The following is a 19,269-nucleotide window of genomic DNA, read 5'->3' on the forward strand; positions in this document are numbered from 1 at the left end:
CTGACATTTCCGTATTTATATTAAAGCTAGTCCACACTCTCATTTATTAGCTATTGTTGATTTGATGGCCAATTTAATTTCATCGTTGTATTAAAAGCCACATATACCAAGAATCATTCTAAATGCTTTCACGCTATTAAAGTAATGAAATAATAATACAGTGTTTCAGAGCAATTTATTGGCTTGCATATATTCATCAGTTAGTTAGTTATCATTTCCTCATTTTCCTTTCCCCAACTTGAGTATAAATGATAAACCACTATATAACAAATTTCTCAAACAGCAGAAAGATGTCTAAATTCTTTATATATATATTTTTTTTTTTTTTTAAGAACTAGTCCAGAAGATTATAGTTTTAAATCAAAATAAATATCTGAAAAATAAGGAATGACAGCATGTTTTTTTATTTCTGATGTTTGACCCTGTCTCCTAATTAATGGAAACAGAGGCAGACACCTTATGGGAGCACATCATAATTAAATGAAATGCTCATGTATGGATTTGAAGTCTGCTTTAGATGCAGGAACTGAAAGCTAAAGGAGTGGTTGCTGAGCAGAGGATTTGTCTGATCTTGTACAACTGTCCCTTGAATTATTCTCTCACACTGTTCTGGAGATCTATGTGTGTGTACTTTGGAAGTTGGGGTAGCCAAATGGAGCTGATGTGAAGAGAAGATGAAGGTAGGCAAACACAAAGAAAAAAGGGATATTCATAAACATACGAATTTTAAATGTGGTAGTTTGTGTCCTGCTCTCCTGCACAGTTTCATCTGTCATAAATAGCAAAACCAAATTAAGCTCTATTTTTACAGGTGGATTTATGTTTTAGCTGAATTTGTATTTGTGACAAAGCTTTTAAATTTGTTGTAAGCCTTTCATACTTTTTAGTAATTATAGATTGTTGTCTTGGTTTGAAAGACAGGTGTCTGCTAAGGAAGGCAGGAGCCTCCCTTGAAATGAAAAATGCCACCCCCTTCCCTCCAAATGGTTATAATTTTGAAATCAAGGGGCTTTTAGGCAAAGATATGGGAAATAGGAATAACAGTTCTTTACTATTATATATCTATATGTGTAGAACCAGTCAAACAAACAGCAATAACTGTGGCAGTAACAGCAAACAGAACCACAAACCCAGTGCCAGCCCTCTCGGCTGTTGGGCCCTTTCCCCTCGGGTGCAGTTCCGCTCGCAGCCGGCAGGGGCGCTGGCGGCTCCCGGTGAGCAGGGCAGGTGCGATGGTTCCCCCGCGGCTGCAGGGGGCGCTCCGGAGCGAGCTCGGGAAGCACGCGGCACCGGTGCCCTGGGATCCCGGGAAGGATGGAACAAAGGCTTCACAAACCCCTGGGCAGCTGATCCCGGTGTCCGGCCGGACCCTCGGGAACAGCAGGCTGGAACGGCAGGGACGAGCACAAATCCTGGGTGGCAGACGAGATGTATCGAACTCCGGAGCTGCAGTGGGAACCCCCGGAGGTCTCTGCAGGCAGGGCGTGCGGGGCTACAGGGTAGCAAAGGCTCAAAGCAACGGTGGGGTCAGGGCGGCTGCAGCCCGGCTCCCAGCAGGGCAGGGAAAGGTGGGCTTGGGAATCCTGGGGTTTCTCCCTGAGGCACCCAAGCAGATGGTGAAAAGGTCCCTCTTTTACCAAGGTGAGGTGTTAGGGTCCCGGTGCAACAGCCGCTCCAGCGGGCGAGCTCCACTCATGGTAGAAGGAAGGCAGCCAAAAAAGCAGAAGCCTGCAGTGCTGACAAAGGCAGCCTCTCTCTCCCTCTGAGAACAACTGCCCACAAACTCAGGTGAAACAAAGTAGCCCCGTTGGACCCCTCCCTCTGTGGCCAGGTCTTTTGTTTCTCCCAAGCACCCAGCAATTTGTCACCCCAGCAACATATATGGGAAAAATTCCTCAAGAGAAAAAAGAAAACAGAAGGGGAATTCCTAAAACCCCAACAATCGTGTAAGGAAAAAATGTGTGGTGTCTCTTCATAAAGAAGCCAGAAGATCTCACTGAGTCACAGTAGGTTGAAAATTGCCTGAATGTAAGCACAGAGTTCTCCTTTAAATGCCCCAAGACATCCAGAAGGAGTTGGCAAATGTACTGTGGGTGATATAAAAGGCCTGTGTTATTTTGGAAAGGCAGAATAATGGGATACCCAAGAGTCTCAAATGCCTGAAAAATCAAGGCCTCTCAATCTCACTTGTCCTGCATTGGCAGCATCATTACATTAAATGAGACCTATTTCAGCTTCTGAATTGCTCCTATGTGTTATTGCCTTTTCTTTATCATACTGGACTGACCTCAGAGTGATGGTTTCCCCTTAACTGTAATAAACTGCTTTTGAGAGTTATAAACATCATCAAACAGACTCATAGCCCCTATATTAAGTTTTATCGTACAGCTTACTCCCCATTTCATGAATTTCCTATCCTCTAGTGGAAAGACATGGAACACATTGTCACTTTGGTACTAATGGTGTTGTGAGAAATAGGTCCTGCTTTGTCTTCCTGCAGTCCAGAAATTGGAAAATTGAGATGCACTTTCGCACACTAGTTTTTGCATACCTTCAAAGCCAGCCTTTGTTGGTTGTGTTTTCTCTGACTTCAGTCATACATTTGTTTTTCTACTGTTCTGTATTCAGATCTGAAAGTTCTTCAAAACTAATCACTTAGTAGCACTGATACTGTAAAACTCAGGTTTAAGGGCATGTTTTTTCTATGCTGGATGCAGTCATCTGTGAAGTCCATAGCACTTACTGTGGGATATGCCCAGCCACTGCCCTGGAGGGATGTCTGCTGAGATAAGAGATTTTGCAATCACCCAGCAGGACTCCCTGGAAAGGACTTTTGAGTCATGGTGAGGAAAAGTAGACCCACAATCCTTTGGGAGACCCTATGCAGATCGTTCTGTAACCCATTGGTCTATCCCCGACCCTCTGTAATCCATTGGTCCCCTTGCTGATCCCCTGTATCCCTATAAAAGACCAGCGCACCTCTGTGGGAGAGAGCTCTCGTCCCTCGCCTTCCCTTCGCCGGAGGGAACCCACAATAAAGCTCTCTTCGTGCGGAACCAGCCATACGGGTCCTCTCATCTCTCTCTCTGGTCTGGTTTGGCCTAGAGGCTGCCCTGCAGAGCTGAGCTGAAATCACGAGCTGATAATCACTAAAGAGCTGACAGCTTCTGCAAGGGCTCCTCTGCCAGCAGCTGAGAGGAAGACACCGGACCTCGGGAAGGCGATTCCTTTCGGGACCATCTCCCCGGACCGGTCACCTCTTCCTGGGTCACAGCCTCTGACCCCACCACCAGCTGTAATAACTTACCACAGTGGTTTGGGATGTTAAACTTCAAGATGCTGAACACTTCAGACAGAAACTTTGAAAATACACCCGACATCCCTATAATGGAAAATGAATACCAAACATAAATTTTTAACCTCTCCATACAAAAGATGTACAGTGTAGGTTAAGGTCTTCACTTTTTTTGTTTTGCAGTTGTACTTATATAAACTGTGTGTCTGTGCCATGTCCATTTTTAGAGCAAATTGACTTTTTAATGTCAGGTTTTGAAGGACGTTTTCATTCCATCTTTCTGACACTCATTTGTGTGAGACCATTTATTTACATGTATTTATATCTCACTTGGAAGCCAGAATCGTGTGACATTCCAAGGTCTCATCAAGGATTTTGAATGCTTACCAGTAGGGGAGTGGGGGGGGAGAAATGCTGAACTATTTAGGTGAGCTGTTTGTAAAGTCGATGTAGGCAAATTCAGCATGACTTACTTTGAATTTCCTACATTCTTCTGTTAGAAGTTTCCAATGGGAAAGCCATCTTGGAGACTATGAAATAGGGGGAAAAAAAGCTCTTTTTAATAGAATTCTAGACAGGCTTGCTGTTTTAAGACATTTCCCTCTCTACACACACGCACAAAATCATGTTGTCCATGTATTATACAGTTTGATAATGTATTTATCTCATGTTTCAAAGAGGTAGTTAATGTAGATGGTGGCAAGTTCTTTACCACTTATTTTTTCTTCATTTCATTCTGTCTAAATTTGGGCAATTGTGCTGGTTTGGACAAATTTGGAAGAAAAATAGCCTCTGATACAAGTCAGGTTACAACCAGCCCTCCCCCACCAGGTTTGGGAAAAAATGAGTTTTCCTCGAAGGAAAGTGAAAGAGATAGAAACTATTTATTTAACAAACACACAGGAGAAGGATAATGATGGTAAATAATAAAACCTCTCACTGTGGAGAGAAACCTGGGAAAATTTCAGAGTCCTTCCGTAGATCTCTCTCCCCATCCTTCGAGCTGGGTTGTGGTGGGCCCACCTCCGGGCCTCGGTGGAGAACTCTCCTGAAGTGTTCTGATGTTGAAACAGTCCAAAAAAAGAAGAAGGAAAAAAACCAAAGTCACAGGAAAAACAAAGTTCAACTCTCTGTCTCTCTCTGGAGTAAAAGGGCCGAAAGCTGGCTGAAAAGCAAGCAAGCTGCTTCCTCTGCTCTTGCTGCTGTTAGCTCAATGCAGAGAGCTGTCTCTATCTCTGTGTCCTTGAAACAAACTGCATTGAAAAGTTTTGCTCAGGTTTTTTTTTTTCTCTTCCCCCTCTCAGGCTCAGTTTAAAGGCATAGAAAGGCACAAAATTAATTTCTGGGCATAGAACGGCTATAGGGGATACACATCCTAAAAGTCACCCCAAGACAGCAGTGTAAATATTACTCTTTTGAGATCCTGGTTTCTTTCTTCTTAACCAGTTTTCTCTGTTTTTTAACTATTTGGGGAGGATGTATTAGTTTGTGTCAGAAACTTGGATTTCCTTTGTCCCCCTGCACTTGTCCTCTTGTTGGAGTGTTTTCTGTAATAATAGGATCAGAAGCACAGGGGCTATTTTTACCTAGGATTTTCTTTAACTAAAGTCTAAATAAGTGTAAAACAGGTTACTTGTGATGAGAGGTTAAGCTTTTGTCAATTTGCTTGGTTCACTTGACATGTGTTTCATGCTGTAGTAGTATGCATTTTAAAAGCTTTATTTAATGAGGGCTCTAGTTTTTTTATCAAATAGTGAGATGTGCCTCCTCATATACATTGAGGAATGATCAGGGCCTCTAGAAAATGATGTAGGTAAATCCCAAGGCCAGCTTGAAGAAGCCTAATTTAATGTACATTATGGTTTTATGTATGTTCTTTAGAGAACTATTTTTTGAGTTAATGAGAAAATGTAAAGTCAGCTATAAATTGTTGATGAACTAAGTAGTAGCTAGTTAGGCTGCAACTTTTATGAATTTGTTTTTACTCATTTCAAACTAATTTGGAGGAAAAGTACAGTATCTGCTAAACAGATTTGTAGGTACTCTGTCAAAATGGCTGTGTAATGACTATATTCAGTATTCCTTACATGTAAAATCTGTAACAGCACATTCAGAGTATACACAGCAGCTAATTTTTATATCTGGACACTGCAGAGAAGGGACCACAAGTCATAATTTGGGGTGAGTGGAGCAAGAGATTTTACCTGTCTTTGTTTTATGTGTGCTTTATATTTTTACTCCTTTTGTTGCAACACTTATTTATCTGTAATTGTTTCAAGAAATAGCAAAAATATGGGAATTAAAGGTGTCAGACTGTTTGCAGTAGTTATTTTTGTCAGTCTTGGGCTGAATTGCTATTTGTTTTGTGGTGCCATTCAGCTTTTTCCAGTTTTTTTTTTTTTTTCTTTTTTTTTTGCTCTTGCTTCAGCTAAGCATGATGGTGTGAGAGTTCTATCTCAAGAAACTTCAGAAAACATTATTTGAAGTCTTTTTATTTCTAACTTTATTAATAAACTTTATACAATATCAGGAGAGAGGAATAAGCTGAGTACAGACCTTGTTAATTAAGCCTAGGAGAGACTCTGTAAATGGTATTCACATAAAATTAAGAAAGGTATTAAACAAGCATAGGAGCTAAGAATTGAAATTGTCGGGGATCACCTGATAGATCTGTAAGGACACTGAGTTGATTATGCATCTACAAAGTAGAGAAGGAAAGGATTCAACTTTACCAGCTCTAGGGTTGTAATAATTGTTTTTCTTGACTCTGCTTTCTCTGTGGACAGCCCATGATACTCAAAAATTGCAGCAACAAATGAGCAAGCTTGAGGTTTGTACTGTTGGGGTGAGTTTAATCTATGACCATGGCTGGATATATTTGAAAAATGTTTCTTAAGACCACCTACACTGTAAAGAAAGCAAAGAATAAATTTTATGATTACTTGTTTAAAATAAGTGCTCCCCCACTTTTTTTGGAGATTTTTCTGATATTTGCATGGTTTAATTTCATGACTTCTGTTGTTGGAGAAATGTATCCTTTTCTTTTGAGCATGGGAGTTTTCTTGTATCTTTGCATAATAGAACTGAAAGTAAAGTTCTAAAACCAAAATTTAGATTGTGAGCCTTAAAACAGAGCAGACTCTATAAAGTTTGACTGTTCAAGTGTGTAAACCCAACCCTTAGAATGGTAGATCTGCACCATTTTTTATGGCTCTACGTTATTACTATCATAATATATGACAAGTAAATATATGTATTTCTTGGAAGTTTTAGTTTTATCTATTAAAATTCTGTCTGTGAAAGTTGCTAGAAACTTGTACAACTTCCTGTAAGTCTCTCAGTTCCTGGAAAGTGAAATCATTAAACTTGGCTTTGTAAGTGTTTTGAATAAATGAAAAACTAGTACTTGAACAAAATGAGTTCCGAATAAATGGTAAATCAAATGCACTGGTGTCTCACAAATGAGGGGAAATATAGTCAGTTTAAGTCACTACAGAACAACAGAAGTTCCTGTACTTTGTCAGAAGGATGGGGTACAGAGATTGGTTGTGCAGTATATCTATAGAAGTGTTAGTTGAAAAAGTGAAATAACTGGTTGATCATTTAAATGGTTTTCTAATATCTTTTTTTCCCCCAACCTTTTCATTGCTTAATAGTTTAAATTAAAGACTGTGCGTGACTGAATTAATATACCATAATAAAGAAATTTAAGTTTTCCCCTCCAGTATCATCTTTGGATTAAACCAGTACTACAGCTAATTAATGTTCTGAATGTAGATTAATTACTTCACATTTCTTAAATGTGCTCACCCTTCATAAGCCTGTCTAGTATGAATTACACTAAAATACTAGAAAAAAGGAATGTCAACATGAGTAGGTTATTATATGCAGTAATTGTCTTATTTCTGTGATGGGTAAATTGAGGCAAAATCATAAAGGAAACAATAGCATCACCAGAAGTGTGATATTAGAAAGAGGAGATAAGTTTTATTATCTTAAGAGTAATTTGCAGATTGTCAATGCTATATCAGCAAGGAGAATCTTCACAGTGTTGATGTAATTTGCAGAAGTACTCTTTGGGTCAGCTTTGCTAGTGCAGTTAACGGAATAAATTTTCCATGCAACTGTACAATCTTTGCAATAACTTTCTCAGCTTTTTATGATGAGGTTTTTGGTATTAATTACTCCATCTTATAAAACCTATTTTGAATTGTTGGAATTAATACTATGTACTGAGGCACAGCAATCATACTTCCCTTGCCTTTTTCCTGTCAACTTCCATTAACCTTCTGCATATACATATTTTCCTCTTTGTTGGTCTAGATGACTATTAAAAGGTCCCTTTCAACTAAAGTATGCCACGATTCTGTGATCTTGCCTTCTTCCATGGTCGGGTTAAGGATACAGATAATCTATCAAAACAGTGAAAGACACTTGCCAGAGGTGAAAAGGCAATTCTTTGGTAATTTTGTCTTCCAGACTACCTGTTATGAATTAAGAGCAATGACAATTCACTTTTTTAAACCAAAAAAAGAAAAAAAAGAATGGGGAAAAAAGCTCAACCCACTTCCCTTTTTATTTGAAGCTTCTTATAACTTCATGGTTTTTCTTACAAAATAAAAAAGCCCCATAAAACCAACAACCAAACTAAAAGTGTCCGTCATCAATTTTTTCAAAAAACCAGAATTAAGAATTCCATGCCTTCACTTGCTTGTACATTTCTAGGTTTTAAATTTGCAGACCATCTGTGTTACTGTTTTAGTGGCACCCAAGATACCAAGCAAAACTAGAGTGGTGCTGTTCCTTCTGTGCTGAGGAGAGGGAAGGTGGGATAGGGTGGGAGGAGGTGAGAGAGGTGGAACTTTTTCTTCATCTTTACCCAAAAGCTGTCCTGTGCTGCTTGTGTGATCTGTGGTTCCAGTCTGTGTGACATTGTTAAGGACTCACAGACCATGGAAAAGAAGATGAAATTAAGATACTAAAATTGCCTTACTAGATTGTTTGTTTGCCAACACTTCTCATCCTAATGGCATTATACTGCATGTCTATTTAAATTTATAACAACATGGAAAGGAAATACCAATGACAGGGGTAATTAGGGAACCTAACAGTAATCCATTTGGGAAGGCTTCTGCTCCCATTACTTATATAAAGCTTGTATATATCCTCACCTTTCAGCTCTTGCTGGTGAACATCACTCCTGTCTGACATGTCTGGTTTACTGTCCCTTTGCAAATCATCTCTGCGAGCAGGGTCGTTCTTCCTTCTCTTGACTTGCATTGTGTGTTTGTGTGTTCTTTAAATTAAATTTCTCTGTAGCCTACTATTTCATTCCCTGCTAAGGCTTGCATAGAAGGTGTTCTGTGAGTTATAAGTGACTGCCTGCATATGTTGTGTTATTTTATAGGTGGTGATTCGTGCTCAAAACGGCGCCCTCCTCTATCGTATTTCACCCTGGGCAAGATATGTGGTCCGTGATGAAGACAAAGTGAATTATGATTGGGTTCACTGGAATCCACCACAGTCATATATAGTAAGGCTTCAGTATTATTTTCAAGAGGTGTATTGTGTTATCTTTGTATCCCTGTTTGGAAGAAAATAAAAGGAGATAGCAAACTAGTTAAAACAGCTACCTGAGAAATGAAGGGCTTTTATTCATGGCTTTGACAGAAATAAGTATCTTTAATGATGGATGGTTTTGACCTGCTTTTTCAGCCTCCTGTAGAATATATTAAAAAATAGTTATTAATGTGGTATTTTAAACTTGGTTTCCCACCTGTTAGGCAAGATTGACAAGTATTCTGGGACAAGATGGCTCTTTGTGGTAGGGGGGAGAGCAGGGAATTATCTGTACTTGATTTAAGGACTGGTTATCTACAAATGTGAAGTTCAGTACTCAACATTGTTAATTTTGTATGAAGTCAGAAAGAAACTTTAAAAAATAAGGTGCCCACGCTCCAGTCAAAGCCCAGTTTCTTTGTATCAGGAAAATCCCGTTATTGAATTTAAAGCCCTCTTACTTCTCATGCACTGCTGTAAGGGAGAGAACTCTTTGCATGATATGTGAAATATACCCTAGGAGAACATTTGGAAACTTTGGACTGTCTGAGTGATGTTGTTTCATATTAAACTTTTTGATGTTTTCCCTGAAAAATGGTATGCAGTGTTTTATATTAGAGGTGCTGTAGCCTCTATTTTGAGTTAAATTCAATTCAAATTATGAAGAGAAAAGGTTACTGACATGGAAAATACTTTCTTAAAAAATAGATAACATACTGTACAGTAACTCTTATTGAAGTCCATAGTCTTTATCAGTTTAGTGGCCTACTCTGTATATGATGCTGTGTGACACCTCAATCCCCTGTGAGAAAAGGAATTTGTAGGTATTTGGAAATGCAGTGATTGGGATGACCTCGAGTGAAAAGAAGGCCAGAACACTCGGGTGAAGACAAGGCCTTACTGGAAAAAAAAAGTACTTTTGTGAATAGTAGAGGTGGAAATAAAACAGAGGTAACAAGCCTCAACCAAAAGTTTTATTCTTCACATTGTTTCTTTAATTTCTGTTCACATGTGTGTATTCAACTAATTTTGTTCTGCCTTTTCAAAATGTCACCTGAATAATAAACAAAAAAATAGGATATTAACTTCAATGGCCTCTATATTCTTCAAATGTTTTCACCCATCTAGAAATGCTGTGTACTCATCTCAAGACTTGGCATTTTTTAATTATATTTTAATCCTAAGTAATTAGAATATAGGTGATTCTGTGCTGTGGAACTGTATTCTTTAGGCGTAAAACATTTATTAATTTCAATTAAGAGAAGACAGCGATTTCACATATCTGCAAAAAGCAGATAATGCTTAAAAAATAAAATCCTATCTTACTGTTTTCTCTATCTTCAAACAAGCTTCATAATAATTCAGAAGGACTCCAAAGCTGTTCCTAATGACAACTTTTTGTTTTTTTCCTTATAGCATAAGAATCCTTCCCCCAAGAGATTAAAAAGCCTAAGAATCTATGAATCACATGTGGGAATTGCTTCCCCAGAAGGGAAAGTAGCTTCTTATAAAAACTTCACATACAATGTACTACCTAGAATAAAGGATCTTGGTAAGTAATACCAGGAATGCTTGAAGAGATAATTTTTTTTGTGCCCGTGCTCTTGTTAGAAAAGATAACTGTCAAGTATTTATAGATTTTTTTGCATTTTACAATTATACATACTATAAAAATAGATTTTATTTTTATAGTAGGTGAGCGAAAAATTATAAACACGTGAAATCTATGGAGAACAAACAAAGACCAAAATAGGATATGTGAATCAAAACCCATTCCAGATTTTTAAGGAAAATATGATTGTTAAAGCCTAGGTAAGTATTACCAGGCAATTTGCTTTTGGCATGGTTTGCTTTCAGCTTGGAAAAGGATCTGTTTTAGTGACAGTCTTCAGAAAATAACTTCATCCTTAATTGGTTCTACTAATGTAAAACTTAGTCCTAAGGAGAGACAAAATAAATACCTGCATATTTTTTCTTTGTTTTGCCAGAATAAGCATGCTAGACTTTTTTTATCCCTGAACAGTAGCTCTGAAGCATCAGAACAAGGAAACTTTAAATGTGAAAAATCTTCTTCAGGAAAAGAATTTCTAGTATATTGGAGAGGGTGTGTGAAAGAGCTGGTAATGTTATCTCAGGAAACAGAGCAAAACTGTTCACCTCAATTTCTCTTTAACTACTTTTTCCCGTGGTGTCTTTGCACTGTTTCTGTAATGGACAATGTTAGAACTTACTGGCTTTTACTGCCTTTTGATGAAATATGTATTTTACACTCTGCTGTAAAATAATCATGACATCCATAGCTGAAACCTCTGTGGATGGTGGCTGTGTTTGTGTTTGATTTTTTTAAATTTTATTTATCAGAGTGCCTGAAGAAGACATGGTCTTGTAGCTTTACATGTTGAGTCAGTGTTTTGTGGCTTTTGCCTTTCAATAATCTTGAGCTTGCAGGTGAGATGAGGGAGTTTGCACATCTGGAAGTCTGTAATAAAAAAGTAAATTTGGATTTTACATTACATATCTGTGACTCTTTACTGCAAAGGAATTTCACTTGTCCCAGGAAGTTAATAGCATTTACAGAATTAGGAAAGCATTCTGCTTTGCCTACAAATTTTTCTTTGTGGAGAAATGTATTGAAAAGTCTGATTCACCAAATAATAAAAGCAGTATCAAATTGAGGTAGGGTATACAGAAATGATAACTAACGTTCCTTCTTGTTTACATTAAGTAAACATTGTGGAAATTAAGCACTTCTAAAATACATTTTTAAGGTCTGTTAGATTCAGTTCTGGAATGTCTTACTTCTTAGGACAAGCTTAAATACATCACTGTATGAGAGCTGTAATGTATTACTAGTTTGTAGAAATATGTGCATGACAAATAGCGAAATAAATAGCAAGCAAATTGAATGAGATTAATTTGATGTAATGTTGCTATTTATAAAAATGCTGTAAATAAAAATAAGTACAATAAGCCTGAATTTTAAACCAGCAATGAATCTGACAAATTGCTGCGCTCATGCCAACTGTCTTCTAATAATACCTCTGGTTTTAAATGTCACAGCAATAAAAAACCCAGAAAGAATAAAAAAAATCCCACAGCATCTTGTTGAAACTAAGGAATGAAGTGAAGATTTTCTTCAAACTGATAGAGAAGTGGTGATGGTGTGAGTCTCAACAGCCTGTAGATAACACCTGATTCTTTAGAGTTCCCTTCCTTGAGAATGCACTGAACTATCTTAGGTGATACCACCCTGTGTCCCCCAGCCCTCCTGGACTTCCTTGGTTCTTGAGTGAACTCAGAATTAAAGCACATTACACTTGTGTTTTCTCTTTTCGGAAGACTCTTGTAGAGAGAGGATGTAACTATTAAAGTTGGAAAAAGTGGTTCTGAAGGGGTAAAATGATTTCATATGGCGTGAAGTTGTAGTATTGTCTCTAAGCTGGAGAGATGTGAGTCTGACAGATGGACCACTTGGTGGATAAGGAATTGGAAGGATGGTCACACTCAGAGTTTCAGTCAATGACTTGATGTCCAAGTGCAGACCAGGGATGGGGTGGCTTCAAACTGAAGGAGGGTGTATTTAGATTGGACATTAGGAAAAAACTCTTTACTCTGAGGGTGCTGAGGCACTGGAATGGTTACTCAGAGAAGTTATGGATGCCCCATCCCTGGAAGGCATGTTGACCAACATGGTGTAGTGGAAGGTGTCCTTGCCCATGGCAGAGTGGGAACTAGAGGATCTTTCAGTTCCCTTCCAATCCAAACCATCCTGTGATTCTATCAGAGTATGTGTGTCTGGTGACTAACCCTACACCCCCGGACTGCAAGTGTCAGGAGCGAAGCAGAAGTTCAGGACATGCAGGTTGGCATAACTAGTATTGGGAAGGTAAATAAAGATTACACGCATTTCTGTCTACATCTAGGAGATTCAATATGTGTAGGTCACTTGACAAATTGACTGTTTCATTTGTAATGGAGATCATGTAAGTATAAACTATTAGGTAGAATTTCTTCTTGAAAGTTACTGAATCTTTAGTTGCTAACTGTTAGGGTCAGAGGCAGCTAAAATGAGAGAAGATTGGAATGGATATGTTACAGATATTGAATACTCCTTTAACTGTCCTGAATGCATTTGTTTGTTATATTTGTTTTTATTATAGGCTATAACTGTGTCCAGCTGATGGCTATTATGGAACATGCATACTATGCCAGTTTTGGTTATCAGGTCACGAGTTTCTTTGCAGCATCAAGGTAGGTTTAAGTGCTCCAGCATCTTCTCTGTTCTTTTCCCTTTCTTCCTTTCCACTGAAGTCAGTATTGCCTTGCAGGTGTGTGTTTGTAGCAATGGGAAGCAATGGCTTAGGTATTTGCTCTACCTTCCTCTTAAATGTGAAACCAATTTGGCAGAGTGATCAGCTGGTCTGTGAAACACTTTGGATAGGATAGAGACAAAAAGTTTATAAGTAACTTCAGCTGCCATAGCGTGTTCTGGGTAATCCACCTTCAGCAGTCTTTATGCATGGGTTTGGGGTTGTGGAATTCTTGGCAGTAACAAGCAGGATGTGTAGGGCTTTTATGACAAACAGAACTGTACACTGTTCATAATGAACTTGATTAAAGTCATGGCTCTGTGTATTCTGTGGGAACCTGTTCCCAGGCTTGTAACAGACTGTACTTAGATTTGAGATGTAGAGTGAAAATAGATGAAAAATTACTTCAGGTAGTTGTTAAGAAAATCATGATAAATCTGGAAGTTTTGATTTTTTTTTGTTTGTTTGTTTTATTTTGATTTTTTTGGTTTCTTTTTGTTTTAATCTTGGAGCATCTTAAGTGGCTGAATTTAGATAGGAAGTTTTTAACTGGCTTAATTAGTTAAAAAAAGGTGTGTCAGACACAGGAGACAAAAATCTTCATTTAAAAATAAGAAAATGGTGTAGTATCTAAGTCAAATAACTAAGCAGGAAAACAGCTGATGGTGTATTTTGTGGACTTTGTGGATGTACATTTACTTTTGTGTAATCATTGTGTTACTTTATTCCAGCAATATGAATATATTCTTGTCCCTTATGAACTAAGGAAATGTTCAATATTAAATAGCAGCTTTAAGTTGTATCTGTTATCTTTTATACTGAATTTGATGTATTATTAAAAAGGGAAAAATAAAACTGAATCTACTTCTGCAAAACATTGTGCGGATGATGGAATTTTTATAATGAAAAATGGTTTGAAATGTTAGTTTGTAAGCCATAGCTACTGCTTAAGAGGCTGAAAAAGTAACCTGTGTATATCTGTAAAGTGGAGAACTGCTGACTTCGATGTGGTTTCCATGATGACTGTTCAGTATTGCCAGCCTAAGTCCTGATTGTACCACGCTGCATTTCCACAGCCGGTACGGAACTCCAGATGACCTGAAGGAAATGATTGACGTTGCTCACTCAATGGGCATCACGGTCCTGCTTGATGTGGTGCACAGCCACGCCTCAAAAAACTCAGAAGATGGTCTCAACCAGTTTGATGGTACGGATTCTTGTTTCTTCCATTCTGGATATAGAGGCAATCACCAGCTCTGGGACAGCAGGCTCTTTGACTATGCAAAGTGAGTATAAAATGGCACTTCAGCTGTGCTAGTGGTTATTATTTCATACCAGTTCTATTAAAACTACACTCCTTGCTAAACTGGTAAAGTCATTTGGATTGTTCAACAGTTGCAGTATGTGGAGTTAAATTCCTCTACTTGCCTAAATGCTTAAAATCTAACACTAAATGATAGTATTTCAATTTTGTTATTTTCCTGTCATCCATGGCTACCTATGTGCGTGTTATATACCATGTGCATTGTATGTATTATATAATGGTGTAGTTACTTTTATTTAAAAATATATTTCTATATAAATACAAATTTCAATATCTGTTATATAGGAATATATAATTGTGTTTTTTATGCATTCTAGAATATTAATATTTTCCTGCTATATAGTATATTGCATATATATAATAGATAATGTTTCTGTATAAAAAGAAAAGCTGATGAAAACTTGTAAACTCTGGAAATTTATTGCCAAACTGTCAGGTTGTTGAAATGCAGGAAAAGTTTCCCCCCAGGACAACTAACTCCATTTTAAAGAGCTTCTGGAGGTCAATCAACAGTTAATACAGAACAGGGGTCATTTTCAGTAGACAGTTCTAGAGACCCAGTTTGGTCAAGCTTAATTAACCAGTATAAATATAGTGTGTGTCAAAGCATGTATTAATGCCAGATGATTAGCAGTATTTAATATTGTTTACTCTTGTATTCTCTGAGGCATTGGAGGCAAGGAGATTGATCTTGTATGCTGAATGTTTCAGTGGTTTAAATGGAGAAACAGGCACAAGCAGCCCACTTATTTTAGTCTCCCTCTCACATTTTTCCCATTTGTTCTTCCCTGAACCACCTTGATTCTTCCCTTGCTTGTCTTTGTTTCCCTAAACATTCCACAATAAGTTTTGCATATCTTCACATCTCCTTAAAGCATGTCTTAATAAATTCTGTACAGAATCAGTCACTTATTCCAGGATAAATTCTCCTATTTCCCCCCTTGAGATGCATGATAATCTTGTGTGACCTTCTTATCAATTACAAAGTTCTGTTTTAACCCTTTCAAGGTTACGTTTGAATGGTTCCTGTGGTGGCTCATCACTCAGCAACTGTAGAGTTCTGGTCTCTTGTTAACCTGATAGTTGTTAACCTGTGTGCTTCAGGTTCAATTTCCTTTTTCTCCTGTTTTTCTCCCTTGCTTGCCTTGAATTGCCAAGGACTGGATGGATATGATTACGTTGCACTATTACAAAAGTCATGTTACATAGCATAGGTCAGTTGTTTAATGGAACTCATGGTGTCAAATAAACCAAGTGGGCAGTGTGAAAACTGACTTATGCACTTCAGTACTTAGTAGGATGAGCTGTTCTTTATTTACTTATTATTTGGGACAATTTATTGTTTCAGGGGGAGTTTTTGAGTTGTGATTTAATTACTGTAAGAAATCCATTTTAGTCCTTCCTATTAAGCTTTAAATTCATATTCAAATAAGTTCAAATTCAAACTGTATTTCAAATAATCTTAAAGCTTTAATATCAATATGATAGCACTGCACATTTTATTTCATTTGATGCTTACGAATAATCAACAAGTGTGTGAGTACCAATATCTCTAGTGGGGAAATAGAATGCAGTTATGGACCTTTCTCTGTTTCAAACTGAGGCAAGTTCTTCCTGCTGGGAAAGAAAGTGCTGCTGAGTGTTTGGAAGGATTTGTAAGTGAGAGAAACAACAAGCTCATTTTGTGGTAGCTGTTAAGCATTTCTTCGGAAGTGAAGAACTGCTTCCATGGCTCGGTTTGGTCAGTGATATGTACCTGTTGGTACCTGTGGAATTTCTTTTCATGCTATGGGATTGGAATAGGTGCCAGACTGAATGCTGGAAAGGGGAAGTGGAAGAGCTGTGAGAGAAGGAGATGAGATTAGGGAGTAGCAAAGACCAGAGAAACTGAAACTCTTCACTGGATGACTGAGGGTCCCTCAAATGTCATTTCCTATCCCCTGCCCTCTTGCAATATTCAACAACAAATTTGGGGTTGTGGAAGCCCTTCCTTTCCTTTCAAGCCTAGGAAGCTGTGAGCTTTTTCTAGTCATTAAGGGTTTCTGCCATCCTAATACCTGAGACAGTAAATATTCTCTATGTGTTTATAGTCAAGTTTTAAGGCTGAAGAGTTATAATCCTCATGTTTATTGTAAGTTTGATGGAACTGAATAAAGAATAGCATTCATGTTTTTCCCCTATTATTTGTGTGTGCAGGTCCCAAGGAAAATTCTGAAAGAATCAAACTGACATTTCGTTGAAAATGTTGGGTTTGGGGTTTTTTTCCCCCCATTTAATCTGTATTGGCATGCTGCTAATTTCCATACCAGTGGATGAGCAGCTCTAGTCTGGACGAGGGGAGTATAAAAATCTGAGAGAGAGACTCAAGTTGCTGGCAAATGTTGAAAGTTTGCTCAAAATAAATGACAGCAAACACGGTCTATTGAATGGTCTACAGAAAAACTTGCTTGCTGAGTGAAATTTCTACAGCTAGAACAGCCTTCTATCCTGTACAGAGCTTGTACTAAATCCCTTTCCTTCTGTAGTGGGAAGAACTGTTAAATCTACAGGTACTTAAACATCAAATGCAAAGAATGCTCAATTCACTTTGGAATTGAGAGAAACTAATTCTCTACCGTGAAAGAGATTAAGGAACAATTGCTTTATCAGTTTAGTCTGTCTACATTTTCTTTGAAAGCCAAGATGTAAGTAAGTTTATCTCACAGCATTTGCAAGATTATTCAGTTGTCTGTGAAGGGGACTGTGAATACTTGCTGTAACAGAATGTGGCAAAAGATCTGTATCCATGCCAGAAAAACCCGATTATATCCCTTATGTATTTAAATTCTATTTTTTAGTAAAATTCATGTAAGTAGAGAGTAAATCCAAGAAAAGCAATAGTAAAACTGTTCAACAGACAACCTGGATATTGGATCTTGCACCACAGTGCTACTTAAAAAGATGAAGGAATCTTTTGTATTTATTTTTTTTATCCATATTTATACAAGTGTTGTATGAACAGGGAGATTTGCTGTAAATTGTGAACAGCATTTTAAAATTATGCTGTTCATGATGTCACAGGAGAGTAGAAACTCAATTTAATTGAAATGAGAACTTGCAGGTAAGTTAACTGGCTGATAGAAAAATACTTTTTGCTTAACTTCTTTCAATAAAAGCATACAAACTGTGCTTTAAAAATCAACCAAAGATATTCAGAAATAAACTTTAATAATTTTAATAGCTCTTGCACGTTCTTGTGAGTTTTTCTAAAATCTAGATCCTGAGTGGTTTTTTTTTTTCCTCAAATATGTTAATTTGGTGAATCTTCTTCTCCATCATCTCCATCCTGCCTGTCTATATCTGTGTCTACCCCCTGTTTCCCTCAGCGACCAACCCAAAAACCAGAACCTCAAAGCTTCGGTGAGAATTGCCGTTGATTTTAATATTTTCTGTTGCGAAACAAACTTTTATATAATTTGCCTTGGTTCCTGTTAAAAATTGTGACTTTTCTAGCCCTGAATTCATGAGAGGGAAATGCTTTAATATAAAAGGGGTGCCAGAAACTCCAGACCTGTACTCTAGTTGGCACTGTCTAGTTAATTTTGGAGGAAGTTAATGGTCTCCCACCTTAGGTAAGAATTCTACTTGTAATTAATTTTGCACAAGGGAAGTATGTAGAAGCTGCTACAAAGTATAATAATTTTTTCTTCCTAAAATCATATTCAAAGGTTATTCAGGCTACCAGGTTCATTAGAAGTGATGCTGTAGGCTCTGGAGACCAGGTGGGATCACAACTGGAGTGATTGATTGTGTTTTAATTTAAATTAATTTCTCCAAATAGCAAATGTGTCTAAAATACTAATCAGGAAAACAATTTAAAAATAATTGTCAACAAGCTAAACAAGCTATTACCTAGTAAAGATTTTTCCCACAGCACTACATAAATAGAATGTGTAAATGATGTTGCCTTTCTAGACTTGTTGAGGTCTGAGAGTATTGTTTTGACTTTCAAGGCTTTTCCTGTTTTGTCATTAGACTTTGTGGGATTCTATTCTGTCTTAATCCAATTCTGAATGTCAGTAGGTATACTGATATATTTCTGTGAGCCTTTAGGAATAATGGTAGAAGTAAAATTCAGAAATCATGTGGTGTCTTAAGTTTTTTGGTTTTGGTGTTTTGTTTTTTTGGTTTTTTTTTGTTTTTTTTTTTGGTTTGTTGTTTGTTTGGGGTTTTGGGGGGGTAGGGGGGGGTTTGGTTTGGTTTGTTTTTTTAATACTATGACCCTTTTCGCCTGAGCACTTAGGCAAAATTTTAAGTTATTTCACAGTGTAGGAGATGACTTTGGTACAAAAGTAAGAGTTTGATTTACAATCTGGATTCAATTTTAATTAGTCCAGCTTCCTTGAATGCAGCAGTATAATCAGTAAGAGATGATGTTGGTTACAAGGATTTAGGGCCAGCAGATGTCTCGGCATCTCCTTTGGGCCTTTTTTGAGGCCTTATTTTCAAGGCTTTTTGAGACTGGATGTTGTGTCCATATTTTGAGGGTTAAAAGTCATAACTAAGCTGTGTAATGGAAGAAATCTTTTATTTAGTTTTTTTCCTCCTCCTTCATTTTCATGGAGTTTCGAGTGACATCCACGGCAGATGTGCTTTGAAATGCTACAGGTAGGGTTAATGTATATAAACACTTTGTCCCATGAGCCACAGTTTTTACATCAGGACAACAGATGACTTGCTAGTCCCCTGCTGCCAGTCCAGATGTTCTCTCCAGCTCGGTCTTCTGAACTTCTGGTGGAACA

At 37.6% G+C, this 19,269-nt stretch overlaps 1 protein-coding gene across 2 annotated transcripts in view; it reads left to right on the plus strand.

Annotated features, from left to right (window-relative positions):
• The window catches only part of GBE1 (1,4-alpha-glucan branching enzyme 1), a 143,417-nt gene that overhangs the window by 51,089 nt on the left and 73,059 nt on the right, over positions 1–19,269 (plus strand). For both annotated transcript variants that reach the window (XM_039556091.1, XM_039556094.1), the window contains exons 4-7: positions 8,703–8,828; positions 10,271–10,406; positions 13,015–13,105; positions 14,241–14,450. In XM_039556091.1, the coding sequence (XP_039412025.1) occupies positions 8,703–8,828; positions 10,271–10,406; positions 13,015–13,105; positions 14,241–14,450 (563 nt within the window). The remainder of the gene's footprint in view (positions 1–8,702; positions 8,829–10,270; positions 10,407–13,014; positions 13,106–14,240; positions 14,451–19,269) is intronic.

Source organism: Corvus cornix, chromosome 1 (assembly GCF_000738735.6).
Source record: "Corvus cornix cornix isolate S_Up_H32 chromosome 1, ASM73873v5, whole genome shotgun sequence".
NCBI classification, from domain to species: domain Eukaryota; kingdom Metazoa; phylum Chordata; class Aves; order Passeriformes; family Corvidae; genus Corvus; species Corvus cornix.